The sequence below is a fragment of the Felis catus genome, chromosome B3 (assembly GCF_018350175.1).
Source record: "Felis catus isolate Fca126 chromosome B3, F.catus_Fca126_mat1.0, whole genome shotgun sequence".
NCBI classification, from domain to species: Eukaryota; Metazoa; Chordata; class Mammalia; order Carnivora; family Felidae; genus Felis; species Felis catus.
Window position 1 is genome coordinate 86,366,526 of NC_058373.1, and position 23,635 is coordinate 86,390,160.

The 23,635-nt window shown below is 34.6% G+C and overlaps 1 protein-coding gene across 8 annotated transcripts in view; it reads left to right on the top strand.

Annotated features, from left to right (window-relative positions):
- Nucleotides 1-23,635, top strand: part of MIPOL1 (mirror-image polydactyly 1) — a 305,849-nt gene that overhangs the window by 80,397 nt on the left and 201,817 nt on the right. For all 8 annotated transcript variants that reach the window (XM_045059815.1, XM_045059814.1, XM_011283198.4 and 5 more), the window contains 3 exons: nucleotides 8,638-8,767; nucleotides 21,390-21,423; nucleotides 21,683-21,853. In XM_045059815.1, coding sequence (XP_044915750.1) covers nucleotides 8,638-8,767; nucleotides 21,390-21,423; nucleotides 21,683-21,853 — 335 coding nt within the window. The remainder of the gene's footprint in view (nucleotides 1-8,637; nucleotides 8,768-21,389; nucleotides 21,424-21,682; nucleotides 21,854-23,635) is intronic.

Genomic DNA, 23,635 nt, shown 5'->3' on the forward strand with positions numbered 1-23,635 from the left:
CCATCCTATCTGACCTGCAAATTAGAAGTGTTTAAAAATTTCTTTTGTCATTGAAGTATAGTTGACACACATTATAACATTAGTTTCAGGTGAACTACATAGTGATTCACCACCTCTACATATTATGTTATGTTCACCACAAGTATAACTACCATCTATCACCATACAACACTGTTACATACCATTGACTACATTCTCTATGATGTACCTTCATTCTTATGATTTATTCATTCCATAACAGGAAGCCTCTGTCTCCCACTCCCCTTCACTCATTTTGCCTATCCCATTTTCTCCTCCTCTAGCAACCACCAATTTTTTCTCTATATTAATGTTCTGTTTTTGGTTGGTTGGTTGGTTGGTTGGTTGGTTTTTTAAATTTTGTTTTGTTTTTAGATTCTACATGTAAGTGAAATCATATGACATTTGTTTTTCTGACTTATTTCACTTAGCCTAATACCCTCTAGGTCAATCCATGTTGTGGCAAATGGCAAAATTTCATTCTTTTCGTGGATGAATAATATTCCATCGTGTATACATACCACATCTTTGTATTCATTCATCTATCAGTGGACACTTGGGTTGCTTCCACATCTTGGCTCTTTGTAAATAATGCTGCTGTAAACAGGAGTGAAATTAAGAAAGTGTTTTAATGTAAATGTTTAAAAATATCTTAGACTGTTGTAATATTTTATACAGACTATTACGTCATTATAGTGTGCAGTATACAATATAGTATGGATTCTAAACAATTTTTCTTTCAGTCTCATAACTTTTGAATGCCACCAAAAATATGTACATATACGTATATATTTGTGTGTGTGTATACACACACACACACACACACACACACACACACACATATACATACATTATATAATTGGTCCAAATTAATTAAAATCATGTTTTAAATATGTCTAGAAATGGAGCCACATTGTGAGTCTATGGATTGAAGGTGGTAATGGTAGGGATAGCATGGAACCAGTGTTTATTGAGTATCTACTTGATTTGGCCAAGAGCTTTCATATATTGTCTCACTTAATATTTCCCTAACAACCATAATGGTGGCATCATGTCCATTTTTTGCACCTGTATTGTGACTAAAATAATGTAAGAAATATACAAAAATAGGTTGCTTAACGTTAGTGTGTTAACACATTGGATCTGAATCAAAGCCCATATTCTTCCTAGTATACCATGTTGCTTTCTGTAGGCTGTTGTGAGTATCCTTCCTGGAAGGAAATTATATACAATTACAAGCGGGAAGTAAAAACTCCTTATTGTATACTACATTATGGGCAGAAGTTTTTTTCATTCCTTTTTGATTATTCTGATACAGGGTAGCAGAATAGTATACTACATAGAAAGCCACATAGCACTCATGATATTACCTTTAAAAGGAAAAAAAAAACTATGAAAATTGTGCTGAAAAGTACTGGTTCTTCCAAAAGCTATGTTCATAACAAGAATTTATTTTTTATTTTATTTTATTTTATTTTATTTTATTTTATTTCATTTTATTTCATTTTATTTTATTATTTTATTTTATTTTTTTAGTTTACATCCAAGTTAGCATATATTGCAACAACGGTTTCAGGGGTAGATTTTTTAATGCCCCTTACCCATTTAGCCCATCCCCCCTCCCACAACCCCTCTCGAAACCTTCTGTTTGTTCTCCATGTTTAAGAGTCTCTTGTGTTTTGTCTTCCTCCCTGCTTTTGTATTATTTTTGCTTCCCTTCCCTTGTGTTTATCTGTTCTGTGTCTTAAAGTCCTCATATGAGTGAAGTTATATGATATTTTTCTTGTTCTGACACTAATTTCACTTAGCATACTACCCTGTAGTTCCATCCACGTAGTTGCAAATGGCGAGATACACACACACACACACACACACACACACACACACACACACACACACCCCACACATCTTCTTTATCCATTCATCCATTGATGGATATTTGGGCTCTTTCCATACTTTGGCTATTGTTGATAGTGCTGCTATAAACATTGGGGTGCATGTGTCCCTTCAAAACAGCACACCTGTATCCCTTGGATAAATACCTAGTAGTGCAATTGCTGGGTTGTAGGATAGTTCTATTTTTAATTTTTTTGAGGAACCTCCATACTGTTTTCCAGAGTGGCTGCACCACTTTGCATTCCCACCTGCAGTGCAAAAGAGATCCTCTTTCTCCGTCTGCATCCTTGCCAACGTCTGTTGTTGCCTGAGTTGTTAATGTTAGCCATTCTGACAGGTGTGAGGTGGTATCTCTTTGTGGTTTTGACTTGTATTTCCCTGATGATGAATGATGTTGAGCATTTTTTCATGTGTCTGTTACCATCTGGATGTCTTCTTTGGAGAAGCATCTATTCATGTCTTTTGCCCATCTCTTCACTGGATTATTTGTCATAACAAGAATTTATTGACCTTATCTGTCAATTAACAGCATTTGATTTTATGCAAGTGGATATCCAGTTGTTCTACCACAATTTGTGATGTAGTTTGTTCATCTGCTGATAGAAATTTGTGTTGTTTCTAGTTTGGGGCTATTGTAAATAAAGATGCCATGAATATTATGTGTAAGTCTTTGTATGGACACAGGCTTTAATTTCTCTTGGATTAGTACCTGTGAGTGGAATAGCTGAGTCTTATGGCAGGTGTATGTTTAACTTTTTAAGAAACCAACAAACCGTGATTGCACTGTCCTACATTCCCACCAGCAGTGAATGAGGATTCCAGTTGCTCTCTCCTCTTCCCAGTATCTTTAATCATACTTTCATTTCTGCCTTTGTAATAGGTATGCGGTGGTTATCTCATAGTTTTAATTTGCGTTTCTCTAATGACTATAAAAGTCTTCAGCAACTTTTTTTGTTCTTATCTCTCATCAGTATGTCTGATTTCATACAGTTTCTAAGTCGTTTGTACATTTTTTAAATTGGATTTTTTCCTTATTATTGAGGTTTGAGAGTTTTAAAAATTATTTCTGGATGCAAGTCTTTTATCAGATATATGCTTTGCAATTATTTTTTTCCATCTGTGACTTGTCTTTTAATATTCTCATCAGTGTCTTTTGAAGAGCAGAGATTTTTAATTGAATTAGATTGAAGTCCAATTTATCAGTTTTTAAGAATAGATTATGTTTTGGTATTATAGTTAAGAAAGCTTTACCTACCTAAACTCACAGAAGTTTTTTTCCAGAACGTTTATAGTTTTAGGTTTTACATTCATCTTGTGGAATGAAAGGTTGTTTTACCTTTAAAAAAAATTAATAAAAATTACTAAAATAACAAACTAAAAAAAGAAAAACAATATAATCATCTTAAGGCCACACTCTACCTTCTTATTTCAACTCCTGTATTCTAAATAAGTGTTATTTTTGCAGCTTATTTAGTGTCAGATTTACTTCATTTTTGTGCCTTTTATTGGTGATTTCATTGTTTCAAACAGCCCCTAAGCGTAGTCCTGAAATACAGTGTAGTGTTCCCTGAATATAAGAAGGCTGTGATAATATGTGTGTTAGATAAGTTTTGTTCAGGCAAGAGTTACAGTGCTGTTGACCATTAATTCAGTGTTATTAAATCAACGTATATGTTAAACAAGGTATCTTTAAACACACATAAAACGGGGTTATGTACCAGTTGGTTGACAAAAATATCGGTCAGTTTTAGTTAATTTTTTATCATTATGAGTCCTAATTTTGGTCCTTGTTCGCATGCCTTGGTAATGATAAATTTCACCATTTTGGAAGCTATTTTTGTATTCTTATAAAATATTTTTGAGCCTTGTTCTGACATATTACTTACATTTTCCGGAAACACATCTCTCCTTTTGGGTCATGTCTTAAAGATAGAGTAGATGTTACCAGAGCAGAATTTAGTCTGTAGTTCATTAATCCCCACTACTGAAGCAAGACCCTTCTGAGTACTCTATCCAGTACCTCATGAATCTTGAGGTTTTCCAGTCTGGCCGGTGGGAACAACAAGCCCTGTTCTGGCTTTATGTAGCCTAGGCCACTATTGCCTCTAATCTTCTCAGGTTGTTCTTTCCCCTGCAGGGAGTGGTTTACTCACACTTGTGCACCCAGTACTCAACTGACTTTCTGAGGAAGACCTTCTGCAGTTCTCCAAAATTTTCTTTCTTTGCAGCTGTTTTTTTCTCTAATAGGCTCTCCTGTGAATTCCAGCTGCTTTGGTTTCCCCACACTCTATCTCTGCCTCTCAAATTGTGGAGTCAGCTGGGCTCCTCCTAGATTCTTCCCTTCCTGTACTATCTTCTGGAAATAGTTTCAGTGTATTAAGCTGGGCCAATCATAGGGCTCAGCTCATTCTCCCCCACCCCCGCCTCAGGTTACTGTTTGTTTGTTTTTTTCCTTATAGCCTTGAAAGCTGTCACCCCATATATTTTGTCCACTTTAAAAAGCTGTTTTAAGTGGAAACACAAGTCTCTGTTGCTTAAAATTTAATCTTAACATATACTCCCAGAAATTTTATCATACATGCTAACTTTTTTCTACTCTTAATAGTTTTCTTTAAATCAGTTCAATTTTTTAACTAGATAAATACATTATTTAAAAAAATTATTTAAGGGGTGCCTTGGTGGCTTGGTCGGTTGAGCGTCCGACTTTGGCTCAGGTCATGATCTTGCGGTCGTGAGTTCGAGCCTCATGTCGGGCTCTGTGCTGACAGCTTGGAGCCTGGAGCCTGCTTCAGATTCTGTGTCTCCCTCTACTCTGCCCCTCTCCCACTCCTGCTCTGTCTCTCTCTCTCTGTCAAAAATAAATAAACATTTAAAAAATTTTTATTTTAAATAAAAAAATTATTTAAGTTTATTTGTTTATTTTGAGAGAGAAAGCATGAGCAGGGTAGGAGAAGAGAGAGAATCCTAAGTAGGTCCCACACTGTCAGTGCAAAGCTCGACACAGGCCTTGAACTCATGAACCGTGAGACCGTGACTTGAGCTGAAATCAAGAGACTTGGATGCTTGACCAACTGAGCCACCCAGGCACCCTGATAAATATATTATTTTTAATGTAATCTTTCTTATTTAGTTTTAACATCTAAACATAAAAGCTCACCAGTAACTCCACAGTTTTATGAATCTCAGAAAGTATGAACAAACTGTATAACCAGCACCCAGATCAAGAAATCAAGTATTACCAGTATTCCAGAAGTGTTCCTCATCTTCCCTTTCAGTACTACCTCCAAAAGGTAATCATTTACTTTTGAGAGAGAGAGGAAGACAGAGTGTGAGCAGGGGAGGGGCAGAGAGAGGGAGACACAGAATCCGAAGTAGTCTCCAGGCTCTGAGCTGTTAGCACAGAGCCTGACATGGGGCTCGAATTCAGGGACCGTGAGATCATGACCCAGGCCCAAGTTGGATGCTTAACCGACTGAGCCACCCAGGTGCCCTCCAAAAGGTAATCATTAGCCTAAGTTTAATAACTAGGTCATTCTTTTGTGTTTTTGAACTTTAAATGAAATAATAGAAAGTTACTTTTCTTTTTTTTTAATTTTTGTTTCATTTATTCAATTTTTGAAAGACAAAGGGAGACCGAGCACGAGCAGAGGTGGGGCAAGAGAGGGAGACATAGGATCCGAAGCAGGCTCCAGACTCTGAGCTGTCAGCACAGAGCCTGATGTGGGGCTCGAACTCACAGACTGAGAGATCATGACCTGAGCTGAAGTCGGACACTTAACCTGCTGAGCCACCCAGGTGCCCCAGAAAGTTACTTTTCTATGGCATCTGGCTCAACAGTGTGTTTGGGTAACTTAGAGCAATTCAAAATTTAATTAGATGTGAAATTAAATGCCACTAGGAGAAATTATAGGCCTAATGTGCCAGCTCTGTTTTTGTAATATACATTAAAATGATACATAACTTAAAAACATGTTTCACAACCTGTATTTTATATAATATTGTCCTAGAGGGAAATGGTGGTAGGTGAGGCTGGGAAGATAAGCCAGAATTATACTCTGGTTTTCCTTGAATGCCAGGCTGAGAACTTCTTTGCTTTGAAACCTGTGTAGCAGTAGTGAGAAGAGTAACCTGTTTATCATAAGGTTTTAAGATCATACTACTGATAGATTGAGAGATGGCTTTAGTGAGGTCACCTGTTCTATTTTTCTGTTCTCTAAAATTTATTCAGTACATGCTTTAATTCTTTGGTTCTATTATTTTACCCTTTTTGTTATGAATTGAATCCATTTTCTTTTTAATTTTATTAAGAACGTCGTAGTTCAGGATTTCATTATTTCCTATCTGGACTGTTACACATAATGTAAGATTGGGTCAGGGGACACATGCAATCCAAACTGCAACTTTCCACTGACCCCTGCATCTTCCTTTGTATGCTTATTAGTAAGAGTTTCCTTCTAAAGTACAGATCTGGAGCCCTGGGTGGTTCATTCAGTTGAATGTCCAACTCTTGATTTCAACTCAGGTCATGGTCCCAGGGTCTTGGGATCAGCCCTGCCTTAGGTTCCATGCTGAGCATGGAACCTGCTTAGGATTCTTACCCCCCCCCCCCACCCCATGCCCTCTTTCTCTCATTAATCAATAAATCATGCACAGATATGATCAAATCGTTCCCATTTTAGAGATCCTTTAGTGTAATATCTAAACTCTAGGATGGCACATATATTTACTTCTAGGCAGCTTAAACTTTCAGGGAATGGACCTTTTACATGGGTTATTCGTGTGAATTCTTGCTTCGACTATTCCTGTAGTCTCCTAACTGGTCTCTGTGTCTACACTTGCCCATGTCCAGACTATTTCTCACCTAGAAACCAGAACTCCACTACATAAATGTGATGCTTTCATTTCCCTGGTCAGAACACTCCAGTGGCTACCATCACAGTTTAGATGATATCTAAAATCCTTGCAATGGATTACAAGGCCCAGTGTGATCTTTCAGAACTCTCACTGTCTCTCACTGTGTTCCGGGTACATTGTCCTTGATGCCATTACTGTAGTACTTTCAGGGCCTTTGTATTACTTTTTCTTCTGCTTAGTCTGCTTTCAAATATATACATATATAGCTTCTCTTCCTTTATTTACATGTGCTGAAATGTCATTTATTTGAAAGGCTCTTTTCTGGCCACCCTTTCTAAATTAGTTTATTCTTTTCCCATGTGCCAAATCACTCTTTTTCTCTCTCACACACCCTTATTTTCCTTCAAAGCCTTTACTACTATCTATTTCTCTCTCTAAATCTATTTATTTTGGGGCCTTTTTTCTCTCTGCTGTCTGTCTGTCTGTAATAGAATGTATACATCTCCAGAATGGTAATAACTCTTAGACCATTATAGTCATATTACTTAAAATTGGATGGATGACTGTCACAGGAATTTGATAATATTTGATGAAAGATTAAATGAATGTGAGTGAGTGAATGAATGGATGGATGAATGTTTTTCTCTTCCCATAGGGTCACCTTCTTGGACATAGTTTTGACTTTAGCTTTGCCATTATATGTTCCATTTTATATTCTATTATGGAAAAGGTATAGGTGAGTTATTCTCAGGGTTTGTTTCTTTTCTACCACTTATAATTTAAATAATACAAAAATAACTCGATTATGCATTAATCTATGACAAATGTTAGCAAAAACCAAATGCTTTGTGAACTAAAAGAATATTTCAAACATCTTTTCTAAGTTTATTTTGTGATTTGACAGTGTAAATAAAATTTGGTTTAGTGACCTAGGTATTTAAGCCCCTTTTTGTCTAACATTGCAGTGATATTTTAAAAGTTAAATAAGATTTCAGGTAGAAATTATGCTTGAGAAATGACAATTTCAGGTAACATCAAAGCTTCCTATATAGTGCTGCACAAATCTAGATGATGCTATTTGTATTATAATCTATATAAATGGTGCTCCCTGGAGATATGCAGTGCTAAAGAGCACAGCTCTGCCCCTGTTTGCTTTTCCTTGGTCCCATTTTCTTTGCTTTTCTTCCACTGTGCTACTGAGATAAGTATTATCCTGAGTTTGATTATCATTTCCATGCTTGTTTTAATATTTTTACTAATTGTGTTTGTCCATAAATAATAGAGTTGTTTTGCCTTGCACCTCGCAATTTTTGCCACAATTTTATTTTTGAAATGTGTCTCTATGTCCATAGCTAATTGATTTTAAATGTTGTGTCATATTCCATTTTAGTAAATTACTTATCCCTGCTGCTGTTATTGGACATTTGGGTTATTTCTAAGTTTTTGGTATAACATAATGCTGCAATAAGCATTTTAATACATGTTTTCTTGTGCTCATGTGCAAGAATTTCTCTAGGCTGCATACCAAAGAGAAGAGTTACAGGTTATAGGCTAGGCAAATCTTAAACTCTAATAAATATTGCCAAATTGCTCTTCAGATGGTTGTAGAAATATGTACACCTGTCTGCAGTATACGTGTGAGTTACCTTTATTTCACAAGCTCCCAATATTTGTTATTGTTTGACCTCTTTAATTTGTGTTTCTACAGGTAGGAAATATATCTCAATTTTACAGTAGCTTTTAAAAATAATGTTTTTTCAAGTGATTAATGACTTACTTAGTAAAATAAAATTAATTTTGCTTTTTACTTTTGCTAAAAGTGGCATTTTTTATTTTCTCTAATTAATTATGGATTATATATTTTGGTAGCTCTGGTTGAAGAAGTGTATTTTGCACAGAGGGAACGTGATGAAGCTATTATGTCTCGACTGCAGTTAGCCAATGAGGAGAGAGATGAAGCAATTGCACGAGTGAAGCATATGGAAATGTCTCTAAAAGTGTATGTATACATTTGAAACTATTTGTGACTTTTGGAGCATTTATAAAATGCATGCATTTTGTGGTAGTACATATTCAGAAAGTTACTGATTCTTATATGGTACACTAGTAAATTCCGTATCCCCACAGTCTTTCTGAAACTTTTGACATGCTGTGTAGTAGTTTGCATGTCAGGAATAATAGTCACCAAAAAAAAAGAGAGAAGAAGAATGTACTCTGTACAATTACTTTCTTTACTTTCATAGTCTATTGTTGATATCCTTACCTGATCTTCCTTTGTGATGCCTTTTCCCTCTCTTATTATCGCTTTCTTGATTTATTTCAAATGTGTGGGTTTTTTCACTGCTCTCTGCTTAATATGCTCATTCCTATTCTTGACTACTTTTGACTTTATTAGGTGTGTCATAAACTTTAATGACACCTGAAATAAGGTGGAGCCTGAGAATTTACACTTTTTTCCAGTATTTATTTATTTTTATGAGAGAGAGAGAGAGACAGAAAGAGGGAGAGAGAGAGAGACAGAGAAGCCCAAGCAGGCTCCGCCTTGTCAGGAAAGAGCCCTTTGCAGGGCTCAAACTCATAAATCTTGATGTGAGATCATGACCTGAGCTGAAATCAAGAGTTGGATGCTTAACCCATTGAGCCACCCAGGTGCTCCTGAGAATCTACATTTTTAACAAGCACCAGGTGACTCTGACATAGGTAAATAATGGGCCACACTTAGATAAACAGTGTTCTAGAAATAAGTAATTCTCCAGTTTTAATGTGACTTCAGTCACTTGGGAAATCTTGTTAAAATGCTCATTCTCATTCAGTAAGTCTGGAGTGGAACTTAAGATTCTGTTTTTCTTCAAGCTCCCTGATAATATAAATGATGCTACTTTAAAGAGTCAGAAGTAGGTAAAGGCCCTAGAGTATCTAGAAATATGTTACTTGTAAGATAGGTACAATGTAGTAATGTAATATTTTATGATGATCCATCAATATACTTATTGAGTGTTTGCTCTGCCCAACACTGTGCTAGACTCCGTGGAGGATTACAGTAAAGTACTAATTAAAACATTGTTCATTAGGGAGACAAAAAGTCATTAAATAATTAACATGACAGTGTTCAAGTTGTGATTAGGTAATGTGGTTTGTTTTTTGTTCAGATTAATCGCTTCATTTTTTTTTTTTTTGAAGACTGATAGACACTCCTTAAAAGACATTAAACTCATTGAATAATAGACATAAAGAAATAAAAAAAAAATCATCTGAATTCCCCACTGCCTACTCCCAAATAACTATTTTTATTAATAGAGAAACATCATCCCAAACATTTCTCTTTACTTATATAGTTAAGCACTATCATCTACAAGAATGAGTGGTTGGTAGTTAAATGGATGTATATGTAGTATTAATTTGATAAAAATCAAATCATTCTTTACATTACTATTTTGAGAGGCAATATAATGTAGAGGTTAACAGCACAGATTCCAGATCCAGGCATTTGTATTTGAATCATGGCTTTTTTACTTCCTAGCTGTACAGCAGTGGACAAATTACTCAGAGTCTCTGGACTCAGTTTTTTTGTCAACAAATGGGTAAATATTGCCTATTTTGTATAAGTTCTTATAAGAACTAAATGATTTAGTAAATATTGAAAAGTACCTGACTCATAGCTCGTGCTATGTGTTACTTGAATTTAGGAGTAATAATCACTTGAAGTGAAGCTAAAGAAATTTTTGAACTTCATGCAAAGTTTTCTTTTTTTTTTTATTTTTTTTAAAACGTTTATTTATTTTTGAGAGAGAGAGACAGATGGAGCCTGAGCGGGAGAGAGGCAGAGAGAGAGGGAGACACAGAATCTGAAACAGGCTCCAGGCTCCAAGCTCCAAGCTGTCAGCACAGAGCCTGATATGGGGCTTGAACTCATGAACTGAGAGATTATGACCTGAGCCGAAGTCAGTTGCTTAACCAACTGAGCCACCCAGGTGCCCCAAAGTTTTCTTATAATAAGATATATTAATTCCCCAAAGATCCTTCGGAATGTAAGAAAAGAGACTGAAAAACATTAAGGTATTGGAAGCATCAATTCTTCTTTTCACTTTTTTGAAACATGCAGTGATTAAACAATATCCTTTGACTTTCAGCTATGAAATAAGTTTTAAACTCTTTTTTACTTTGTCTTTATAAATTCTAGTTTTAAAATATTTATGAAAGCTGTATTAGATTTGGTTGCCAAATTTCCTTTTATTTAATTTTGATTTTATATTTAAAAGTATTGAATAATCATTACTACAACTTTTGTGATACATAATGTTTTCACACCTGATTTCTTTATTTTGGGGAATCCCTTGGTAACTGAATTTCACTGTCAGTTTTTTGAGGAAGGGCTAATAAGTACTTTATTCTTAGATTCAGTATGCTTCAGACTGGCTTTGTGTTACCCTTATATTCAAATTGGTTCTGAATAAAATTATTGGGTTAATTTTTTTTTTTTTTTTGACTCTATGCAATGTACAAAAGTCCATCTTGTGACACTAGTTTGTCTAAAAAGAAGTCAGGTCACAGGTGTTTTTTCCTCACTTACTTTTGGCTTGTGTTTTTGTTTTGTTTGTTGTTTTTTCCTGCCTGGATACCTAAAGGATTCTTTGTTCTTGAAGTAGAACTTAATCATGATGTTTGTGTTGATTGTTCTTTAATAACATTTTGGAGACCCACAGCATGCCTCTCTAGGAACTATTTGATTCATCTTTTAGTTCATGGAAATTTTAGATTTGTGAATTTTGTATTCTATTTGTTAGGTTGTTTTAGAGACTATAGTTATTCTTGTAATGGGGCATTTTTGTCTTTATGTATTATCTGTTCAATAATTATTTGTATCCCTCTTTTTTTCTCTGTATTCACTGTGATAATCTCACAATTTTTCTTTATATTAGTAGTTCCAATTGTCACTATTCCTATCCCTGTGTTTTATAGTTCATTTATTAAATTTTTACTTATTTGTTTGTTTGGTTATGGTTCTCAGTACGTTTCCTTAAGTTTTCAACTTCCCTTTTCATTCACTTTATGTTTTGGCATTTTCTCCATGAACTTTATTTTATCGAATTCATGTTCTTATGTTCTTTTAAAATACCAACCATTGGAGGTTCCTGGTGGCTCTGTTGGTTAAGCATCCCACTCTTGATTTTGGCTCAGGTCTTGATCTCATGGTCATGGGATCAAGCCTTACGTCAGACCCTGCTGAGCCTGGAGCCTGCTTGAGATTTTTGTCTCCCTCTCCCTCTGCCCCTCCCCACCTATCAAAATAAACATTTAAAAATAAATAAATAAATAATAAAATACCAACCATTGGCAGGAAGATTTTCTTTCTCTTGGTTTATGTTATTTTTTATATTATGATCTTTTTAAATTTCATTTATTCGTTTTGAGAGAGAGTATGAGTGGGGGTGGGGCAGAGAGAGAGAGAGGGAGGGAAAGAATCCCAAGCAGGCTCCACACTCTCTGTGTAGAGCTCGATCTCATGAACCGTGAGATCATGACGTGAGCAGAGATCAAGAGTTAGACACTAAGCCACCTGAGTTACCCTGGTGCCTGTTATGATCCTTTTTTTCTTATGGATTTGTAGTGTATATTTATAATTGCCATGTCATTTCTCTTCATCTTGCTCATGTATAAATTGTCAAGAACTTTTCTTTGTTCTGATATAGTGCAAGTGAATTTTCCTTCATAAACATTTCACATTGTTTGAAATCTATTTGTCTTCTTCTCAGAGCTACAGTTTCTTGGCAAGGTACTGCTTTTTGGCCACCTGTCTATATAGCCCTCTGGCAACGTGGTAGGCGGAATAGAGATTGGGAAGATCTCCCTGGGGATGTATACCCTTTTATTGGAGGTTCTGTCCTCTGCTTATGGGATTTTGTTTGGTGTGTTGCAGTATACCAAGGGTTCATTCTGCCTGGTTTTGTGTAAATCCTGATTCCATGGAGTATTACTTTGATGCTTTTATTTGTTCTACCAGTGTAGTAGAAAGTGGCAGCCCTTGTGCTTTTTGCTTCCTTTGTAAAGATTCTTCAGTAACACAGGCTTCTATTCAGGAAGGATTTTACTTTTCTCTGGGCTGTCTAATCAACTCATTGGTCTCTTAGGTTATTTCCAAGTTGTGTATTAGTGGAAGTCTCAGGATTTGGTGAGCTCACTCCTTTTCTCCATACCTGTTTTTATGTGTAAAAGGAAAAGTTAGGTGAACTTGACCAAAATCATCATTTCTCTACCCTGCTTTAAAAAATTACTTTGTGATAGTCCCTGGGTGGTTCTGTCTGTTAAGCATCTGGCTCTTGATTTCAGCTCAGGTCATGATCTCATGGTTCATGAGATTGAGCCACACGATGGGCTCTGCACTGACAGCATGGAGCCTGCTTGGGATTCTCTCTCTTTCTGTCTCTAAAAATAAATAAACTTTAAAATAAAATCTTAAAAAATTACTATGTGATGTCCTACTTTCTTTACTGTTTGATTAATTTTTTTTTCTGTTCATGTGGTTATATGATGGGATAAACAGATGTCTGTTCAGATTTTACTACACTAACTTTACTGATCTTCTTTTTTATCTTATCCCAACAGACCTCTTATTTTAGAGTACTTTTTAAAAAATTTTTTCTCAATGTTTATTTATTTTTGAGAGACACAGAAAGACAGTGTGCAAATGGTAGAGGGGCTGAGAGAGGGAGATAGAATCCGAAGCAGGCTCCAGGCTCGGAGCTGTCAGCACAGAGGCTAATATGGGGCTTGAACTCCAAAACCATTTGATTGTGACCTGAGCTGAAGTTGGATGCTTAACCAACTGAGCCACCCAGGTGCCTCTAGAATACTTTTTAGATTTATAGAAAAGTTGCAAAGATAGTACAGGGAGTTTCCATTAACCATCATCCAGTTTCCTTTATTGTTAACAGCTTATATTATTATGGTACATATGTCACAGGGGAGAAAGCAACATTGTTACATAATTACTAACTAAACTCCACACTTTATTTAGATTTTACTAATTTTTCTCATGTCCTTTTTATGTTCCAAGTTCCCATCCAAGATCCCATATACATTTAGTTGGTATGACTCCTTTGCCTACTCTAATCACATTTCCTCAGACTTCCCTTGTTTTGTTTTTAATGATTTGACAGTTTTCAGGACTATTGTTCAGGCATTTTATAGAATGTTACTCAGTTTGGGTTTTTTGAATTTTTTCTCATGATTAGACTAAAGTATTGTCTTTTGGGGGGACAAAGAGTAGAAGACTGAAGTGCCATTCTCATCATATTATTTCAAAATTATGCTATCAACATGACTTAACACCAGTTATGTTAATCTTGATCACCTAGTGTAGGTAGTGTTTGCCATGTTTCTCCACTTGTAAAGTTACTTACCAACATTCTTCTTTCATATTCTTTGAAGCAGATTACTGAAGTGTGGCCCATACTCAGGTGGTTATAAGAGATGTGGGCTGAGAGGTTAATTGAGCTCTACTTTCTTTAGGGATACTATCTACATAAATTATTTGTAATTTTTCAGTACAGAAGATTTATCTCTTCCCCCTCATCTATTTATTTGTTTGTTTATGTTAGTATAGACTCATTGATACTTCTTTAATACTTTGGGTTATAATCTAATACTGTGTTGTTTAAAGTATTACAGCTTGGCCATTGGCAACTCTTCCAGTTGGCCTCTATATCCCTTTGACATGTCCCCATCCTTTTGATTTTTAAACACTTTTCCTAATCTCTGGCACCTCAAGATGCCTCTTGGTTATGTCTTCTAGAGATGTATAGGGATGTGCCCCATCCCTAGAATTAGCCATTCTTCCGAGGGGCCTTATTCCTTTTATTGGAAAATGGTATTAGAAACCAAGATCTGGATGCTGGGTGTGCTCATTGTTATTGGGTCTGACTACTTCTAGGCCCAGTAAACAGAAAGAGCTAGGATATATATGCATGTATACTAACTGATATATATACACATATCTGAAATTATTTATGTATCCATCTGTATCTTTATTAAGCTAAATCTGAATTCATACTGACTTCTCTTATTCTAATCCAGTACCACATAGTTCACTCTGGCTTTCTCCTTTTTCTTATGTGTAATTTCCTCTCCAACAGTAGGAAACCTGGTTTCCATCCTCCACTCTCCATTTCCTTATTTGTTCTACCCCTGTATATGTTGTAACTCTTTCAGTATCATTAACCCATACCCCTATGAGAAACAACCTTACCTACCAGAGGGCACTGTTTATGTATAGTTCCTTTAGCCTTTAATCTGACAGGTTTCAGTCAAAGTACCAAGTTACTTGGGTTGGCTCTTCTTTTTTCCCCTCTACACCCTTAGGTGAGGTTATGTAATATAGTCAGGCTTTTTTTCATAGTCTGCATACTATGCTAGGATCCTCTTACATCCTGGTGATTTTTTTTTCTAATTACTGGCAATTTTGAATTTCATTGCTATTAGCATTTGCATACAGGTTTTGTGTGGACATATGCTTTCAAACTAGTTGGTCAAACCTAGTAATGTAATTGCTGGAGCAGATGTTAAATCTTTGTTAACTTTAGAAGAAACTTCCAAGCTCTCTTCCAGGGTGGCTGTGCTATACCATTTTGCATTCCCATCAGCAGTGAATGTTTCTTTGTTATCTTAATGTTGTATTTAGCAAAACATAATTTTTAAATTGTGATGAAATTCAATTTACTGATTTTTTTTTTCCTTTCATGGATTGTACTTTTGGTATTGAACATAAAACTCATTGCCCTATATAAGGTCACGCAGCTTTTTTGAGATCCTTTGTTTTCTTCTAGAAGCTATAAATTTCATGTTTTACATTTAGATCTGTGATTTATTTTAAGTTAATTTTTGTGTGAGAGATGTGGTACTTGTGGAGGTGTTTAGTTTTTTTTGTTGTTGTTTTTTGGTTTTTTTTTTTTTTTTTTTTTTTTTTTGGTGTATGGACATTCATTTTTCCAGCACCATTTGTTGAAAATGCCATCATTTCTCTGAAATTTTCTTGGCACTTTGTCAAAAACTCAGTTTACTCTATTAGTGTGGGTTAATTTCTGGACTTTATTTTCTCTTCCATTGATTTAAGCAATCTATCCCTTTGCCAATACCACATAGTCTTTATTATTGAATCTTTATAGTGTCTGGAATCAGATAATATTAACCTTCTAATTTTGCTCTTTTATTACAGAATTGTTTGTTGGCTATTCTAGTACCTTTGTTTTTCCATCTGCCTTTTAAAATCAGTTTGTTTATATCTATAAAAACACTTGCAGGACCAAATGTTTTTACACACAACTTTTCAAAGTAGATACCTTTCTTATTTCAGTAATACTCTTATAATAACTTCAGAACTCTTTGGGGATTTGCAAGTACTATTTCATTCAGCTTATCAACTGCTGCACAGTGCTGTATTTACTTGTAATTTGTAACTGTAGATCTTATTATGTAGGTTAATTACCAATTTTATTGATGAAATTTCTAAATTTCTAAGTAGATTTTGTTTTTTTTTCAAAAATGAAAATCATACCCCAAAGGTAACAAATCAGTTTTTTATATACAATGTCACAATTCCTCAAGGTAGGTAATGTTTATGCTTTATAGGTGAAAAAATTCTGACTGGTTGATGACTTGCCCAAAGAGTCAAAGTCAGTTACACATTGTAGGACTTGTCTATCTCAGATTTACACAGGCAACTCAAACTTAGCATATCTCAAATGGAATTTTATTCATTTTTAAAACCTTATTCTCCCTTAATCCCCTGCCCTGACCAGTGGCACAAACATCTGCCCACATATCCAAATCAAAACTTCTTCCTCCGAGCCTCTGTTAATTTGGTCTCTTAGTTTTGTTCATTTTCTCTCTTTAATTTATGGATCTCAATTGAGCCTATTTTTCTTCCCTATTTTTTTTTTTTACCTTTCATTGTCTACTTTAATTTGTATATATATTTTTATTATAATACATTGAAAGTAGGATTCCTTGAGGCAGAGCCTTTTTCACTTTATTCTTTGTAGCATTTGTATTAGAAGGCAAAAAGGAAAACACTCAATCCCAAGCCTTTTCTTTTAATTATTTAGTCCATTCAGTAAATATTTATTGAATATGTACTATGTGTCAGGTTGCTCAGAACACAGCATTATGGTTCTAGTTTAGTTGAGAAGATAGACATTAAATAAATAACTTCATAAATACTTAAAATATTAATTGGTATGAATAATTGTTGGTTCTTAGGCACAGTTTGTAGTCAGCTCCTACAGTATCATAGTCCAAGAAAAATCATACATAAGAAGGAAGTACAACAACAAAAGAATATATGTCAGCATAGTTTTAAGTGTCACTGTGGATGTTCCTTTCTACTCAATTGAGGGCTGTAGTTCTGAACTTTAAAACGTGCCTTTTATTTATTTTATTTTATTTTTTAATGTTTATTTATTTTTGAGAGAGGAGGGAGAGAGTAAGAGACAGAAAGGGGCAGAGAGATAGGGGGACCCAGAAGCAGGCTCCAGGCTCTGAGCTGTCAGCACAGAGCCTGATGCAGGGTGAACTCATGAGCTGTGAGATCATGACCTGAGCTGAGGACAGATGCTCAACTGATTGAGCCACCCAGGCACCCCTCAATAGTGCATTTTAGATGGAATCCTTATTAAGGTAGAATCAATTTATAATTGAGCTTTGCTTGACTGAAAGGCATATTTGGAGGCAGTGAGTTATAGGTTGAAATAATATACATTATTTCACATCTCTTTTTGTTTTAACTCCTTATTTCTTGCTTCCTGTAGTCTTCAAATTCCTTGTCTTTTCTCTTTCATCTTTGCCAGTTTTGATCTACTTCTATCTTTCTGTGATGTCTGTCTTGGCTTATATTCTGCCACTTCTGCTTTCCCCTGCCCTGAATCTTCAGTGTTTTTTTCTTTTTCACTTTTATCCAAAACTAGGAAAAAAGTAAAAAGGATTCAAATTAAAATGACTAAAATTTACATACTAATACAGACATGTTTGTGTATGTATATTCCAACTTTTGAGATCATGATATTGTGTTCAGTCTCTTCAAGGTATTTTTTTTAACATATTAAGGTGGCCCTGTGTAAAAATGAGAGAGAATAAAAACAAATTCTGAGGTTTTTGATTAGCTGATCACTAGTTCTTTTTATCATTTGAGGTTAAAGTTTAGCTGCTTCCCACTGAACAAGGTGAATGACTATAGGTTCAGAAGACATGATATTGACTGATCTAGGGATAAATCAAGAAATGTGACATTTCATGTAGGGGTCTTTTTACTTAGAGTGCAAGGGTGTCAGTCAGAATATGCACTGTATAGGAAATCAATTGAAACTTGAGCCCATGGACATTTACTTCAGCAAAATTCTTACTAATTATCATGACTATGTCTAGTTAGACTGTTGTAAGCATAATTTAGTTTCCAAAAGGTTGAAATTCTTTTGTATAATTGTAAATCTCCTGTTAATGATAATTTATAGTTTGTTAGCTGTATTTTGTATAAAATCAACTATTACTTTAAGTCTTTATTAAACCAGTAAAGCTTTATGTTATATATACTGCTAGTAAACCTTAAACCTCTGACAAGTAATTTTATATAGAAAATAGAAAGCCTGGTTTACCTGTTTCAAAGTGTCTTCTTTTTTCTAAAAGGTAATTTTAATAGTTTTCTAAAAGGTAGTCTAATATTTATGTTTTCTTAAGTAATACAGTAAGTGATATGGGACTGAATTTTATTTTCTGAAATCCATTCTTTTTGGTGGTTAGTTTTCAAATGGATATTGAATGATCCAGCTGAGAAAAATATGTCATAGTTGGCACTTACAGTTTTAACATCAAAGGTCTGGTCTCATTTTTCAGTGCTCTACATCAGGGATGAGCAAAGTAAGGACCTATGGTGCACATCCATCCTTTCAGTTGGTTTTGTAAATAAAGTTTTATTGGAGCACAGCCACACCTGTTCATTTACATATTATCTTTGGATGCTTTGTCTACATAGGTAGCATTTAGTAGCTGCAGCACAGAACATGCAGCAAAGTCTAAAATACCATATGACTCTTTACAGAAAGTTTGCAGATCTCTGCTGTAAGTAATCTAGTTGAGATTAAATTTTGATGTAGTTAATCTTTGATATCTGTGACAAGTACTTCCTGAAACTTTTAAAGAAATACAAACAGAGAAATATAAATATTAGCCTTTTCACTTTCCAGCCTCATGTTTATATTGAAAGTTACTTGTCTGTATGTAATTTTTCAAATCACAAATTAACCCTTTGCTCATTTTTGTTAAAGTTTTAGTTTTCTCTCTTAGTGGTCTCTTTAGTGACTGTTTATCACTGTACTTACAAAGGATAATCATAGAGCAAAATTGAGGATAATTAAAGGATAATAATAAAGCAAAATTGAGATCCAAATAAATGCTAAGTGGTTGACTAAGCCTCATGCCCTGCGTGTCAGACCTGGCGCACTTAAACCAAAACATGATTCAGATTCGCTCATCAGCAAAATGATAAATTACTATACATTATGTACTTCTAAGGGCAGTCACACACATTACTTATAGTTGTAATGCTAAATTAATGTGGAAAGGACTTGGTATAGCCTTTGATCAGAAAATTTTATTTTTTAAAAATTTTAATTAACAAGGAAATTTAATATTCGACTAAATACAACTATCTTAACCGTATCCTCTAGAAAGATGTTAATTTAAAACATTCAGACTCTTCATTTGTCTCTCTTTAAAGTAATAATTTTCAGTGCCTGAAAAAAAAAGCTTACAAGTATCACATAGACATTCCATACACTTTGTTGTGTTAATTATTTTGAACATACAAGTTAGGTAACCTGCCTACACTGTTGTTTTCTTCCTAATCATATGTAGTTCTTTGGAACAAAAGAAGGGTATTTATAACCTGGGGATCTAAATTTTGTTTTTTTGCAAGAGCTTCCAGTAATCTAGTAATATAAATGCTTAATTTTCGTGTATCTTTTCACATTTTAAATTATTGAATTTAATAAATTAATTAGGAAATTTATAAGGATTTAAGTTGAATCTTCTTTGAAAACTGCTATAAATAGCACTTAGCCTGATTTCATCTAAAAAAAAAACAATATTAAGGTAAATATTTCTCACTACATATGGTTTCCTTAAAAATGATACTTAGCCAACCAATAACTGATGGTTAAATGCCTTTCTGATACTTTAACATGATCATAAAAAAGTGTAAGAATTTTGTTACCTTACATTTTTTACTATGTTCTTTAATTGAGTAAAAAAGAAATTATTGTCTTCAGAGTTTATGTAGAACCAGCTTTTATGAAGCAGGATATTTGAAAACTGTTGAGTTATTTTGGGAGAAAAAAAATAAAAGGTGAAAGTATTTGTCTTTACTGAAATGTGAATCCAAGTGGACATTACTACTTTGAGACCCATTAACTATATATAATTCAAAATTACTATACCATACCATCCTTTTAAATTATACTATTTAAATGTGTGTAGAAATAGTTTTTTGATATATGTTTATTTTTTTCCTGTAAAAAAATACAATGTTCTAAATATCTCTCCATGAATGTAGCAGTTTCATTGAACTTTGAAGTTTGGGACAATTTTGTAATAAATTTGTTAAGTTTCTGTATTATCTTTTCCAAGTATGCTTTTCTTTGGTGGTAAATGTTAAATCATAGGAGCCCAGAAATAGGGGAGGGAGGATATGAGAAAACAGGAACTTCTATATCTAAGCTTTTTAATACAATTTTAAAATAATTGAGCCATTTCTAAAATCTACATCATTTTACTAATACTTATTACCAATTTTTGTTAATTTACCCAATTTAATGGTTGCCTAAATTATATTATAGACATTTTCTAAAACATGTCATTTAGAGCTCTTTCTTTGCCTTTCCTGCACTTGTTCAGTTTATTAACATCAAAAAACATTTCAGGAAGCACTGTGACTCTTCTAATACAAAACACATTTATGAGAGGAACCAATTTACTTTCTTAGTCTTTAAATTCAGTAATTCTATATATGTAATGAAAAAGAGAAAATAACATTAGTCATCTAAAACTGTGGTCCAGTTTTGGTCAGCCTTTCTATATATTTGTTTCAACAAATAGGTAGCACAAGAGATTTTCAGGTCAAATTTAGTGGCAATTATTTGTCTTTGCTTTTTTGGGAACATAGTTAAACTTTGCAATAAAAATACTTGCCTTGCTTTATTTGTGAGGAAGTCCAAAAAACAGAGGAAATACAATTTTTGGTAAGAATTGAAAGTCCAGGAATAAATATAATGATGAGAAGTAGTGCTTCTATCACTAGGGAACTTTCCTCATCTAAGCACATATGAACAATTGATCCTTGTAGTCATATATAGCAGTAAACATTAATAACTTAACAGTCTGAAGTCAGCGCAGAAGATATGGAGCATTATTGAAAGATGGAGTCGAGCAGGTGGCACTTTAATATGTTCAGTGTCATGGTTGACTCTAAAGACTAGTCGAATGAAATTACTTGAGGTTCTAAAGATTTAAAAAGCGAACTCATTTTGCTGCACTAAGGAAATGCTACTGATCAGGCTTTCTGTGTCCCTTTTTTCTAGGCTAGAAAATATTAACCCTGAAGAAAATGACATGGTAAGCCATTCTCTGAGGAGATTTCTTGATGTCAGTCTTATATCTTAGAGGCTTAAGTTCAATTGAGTGGGTTTCAAGAACTAAGATGTGGGAAAAAGAAGAATTGACACACTAATAATGTACATCTTTGCTGCAATATGAAAATTCAATAACTTCACTCAGTCAATTTACAATTCACATGTGCCTATTAATTAAAACCCTATATTAAATAAAATATATTAAAACTTCATGTCTGACTAACATATAATGGTGTTGGTAGACATTACAGGAATTACTGAACAGAATAAACAATGCAGACACAGGGATAGCTATTCAGAAGAATGGAGCTGTAATTGTGGATAGAATCTACAAGACCAAGGAATGTAAAAAGAGAATAACAGCAGAAGAAATGAATGCAGTGATAGAAGAACGGGATGCTGCTTTGTCTCAGGTAACTGCATATATCTGTAAAAGCATTTTCCCCTCCCTCTTTACCATTAAAAAGCAACATTTCCGCACATATTCTTAATTCAAATTATTTTTTAGCACATAATTAGTACCGTGATGATTAGATATGTTAAAATAGTCACGAATTTTGTTCCACCATTCTCCGAGTACATGCATCCATGTTTCTTAATAAGATTGCCACAAAATTTTAGCTATATTCCAAAAAAAAAAAGAATTTAGTTACATTCTTTAATGTAATCACTTTTATATGAGACTTCTTACTTGAGTCGCAGTTTTGTGAGGGCTGAGATTATGTCTTTATTACTGTTTTATTCCCAGTGCCTAATTCAGTGCCTTTTAGTAAACATTGATAAATGAATCAAATTATTAGTGTATTCTTTTCTGAACATGACTTATACCTTCCTGCTCTAACGAAACCTGATTACCTCCCTGAGGATACTGCTTCTACTGCAGTCCTCTCCAGTAGTGATTGTATTCCCTCCCACAGCAGTTATACCAGTGTGCTTGGAGGCTTGTTCCCCATTAGTGTTCACTGTTCCTTTTTCATCTCTAAACACCTCTAGCTTTGAAACTCATGCATCAGATTGTACCACCCAGTAGGCACTCCTGTTGCAGTAATTTACACATGCCTGTGTTTCTTCCCTCATTTCTTGAATGTCTTAGGATCTATTTCAATGTCTTTTCTTCAGCCCACTCCTGTCTTAATTCTTGGTGATTAAAATGTCTTTGCAGATGATCCTTTCGCTGTTCTGGCCTCTCATCTTCTTGGATTTGTCTCCTCTCTTCATCATGTATTCTGCTCTATTTCTGTCATACTGACCACCACTTACTACCTGTCCAGCTCCCTTACTCTACAACCCTGATTCTAGCAAATTTTCAGCTCCACTGGCACCTGTTTCTGTTGACTTGACCACTTATTCTCCTGTGCTTCAAGCCTCTCATGTTCCCACTTCCCAGTTCATCTAGCTTAGATTCCACGGCTCACCTAATTATCACCAATTTGTTTATAAGATAACCCCAGTTCCTTTGGTTCATTGTCCTCACCAAACAAAGCCTAAGCCTTAAAAAATTTAACTTTCTCCCTGTTCTACACTGTCATAGTTTTATATGGCAGGAGAATGTCACACAGATTTGCCTTAATCCTTAAATTCATGACCTTTGTCTTTAAGTAGGCCCTTGGTGTTGCCTCGCATTTTTCTTGCCTTTTGTTGGTCCATTCACTCTCCACTGTAAAGGACTTTTTTATCTCCTTTCTTTCTCCTCAGATATCCAACCTCACCTTTCCAATATAAAAAGGAACTTCTGCTTGTCTCCACCATTTCATCCACCAGCCTACCTGCATTTGTTCCCATATACTCTGCCTTTTATTTCTTAGTACCTACCCCTGTTTCAGGATAACCTATTTCTATACTAGTTCTCATCTTTTCTTGCTTGCTTAAGGTTATCACTTAATCAATTGGCCCTTTTGTCTCCTACTTCATAAAATGTTTCCTATCAATTAATTTCTATCATTATCTAAAATGCTTTACTATCTTCCATGGAGGCTAGGTGGAAGTTTTGATAAGTCTTGATCTACTTGTGGTTCAGCTCTGTGCTTTTGATGAGGTTTCCGAAACAGAGCCGAGTATTCAGTGGACCCTACTCTTGGTAAATCACATATTCTAGTATTTATCTCTTTAAATTGTGAGACTGTGGAAAACTCCATTATGGTTTTCAGAGGTTTTAGAGTCTTAACTTTTTAATTTCAAGCCCTGTACAGGTTTGG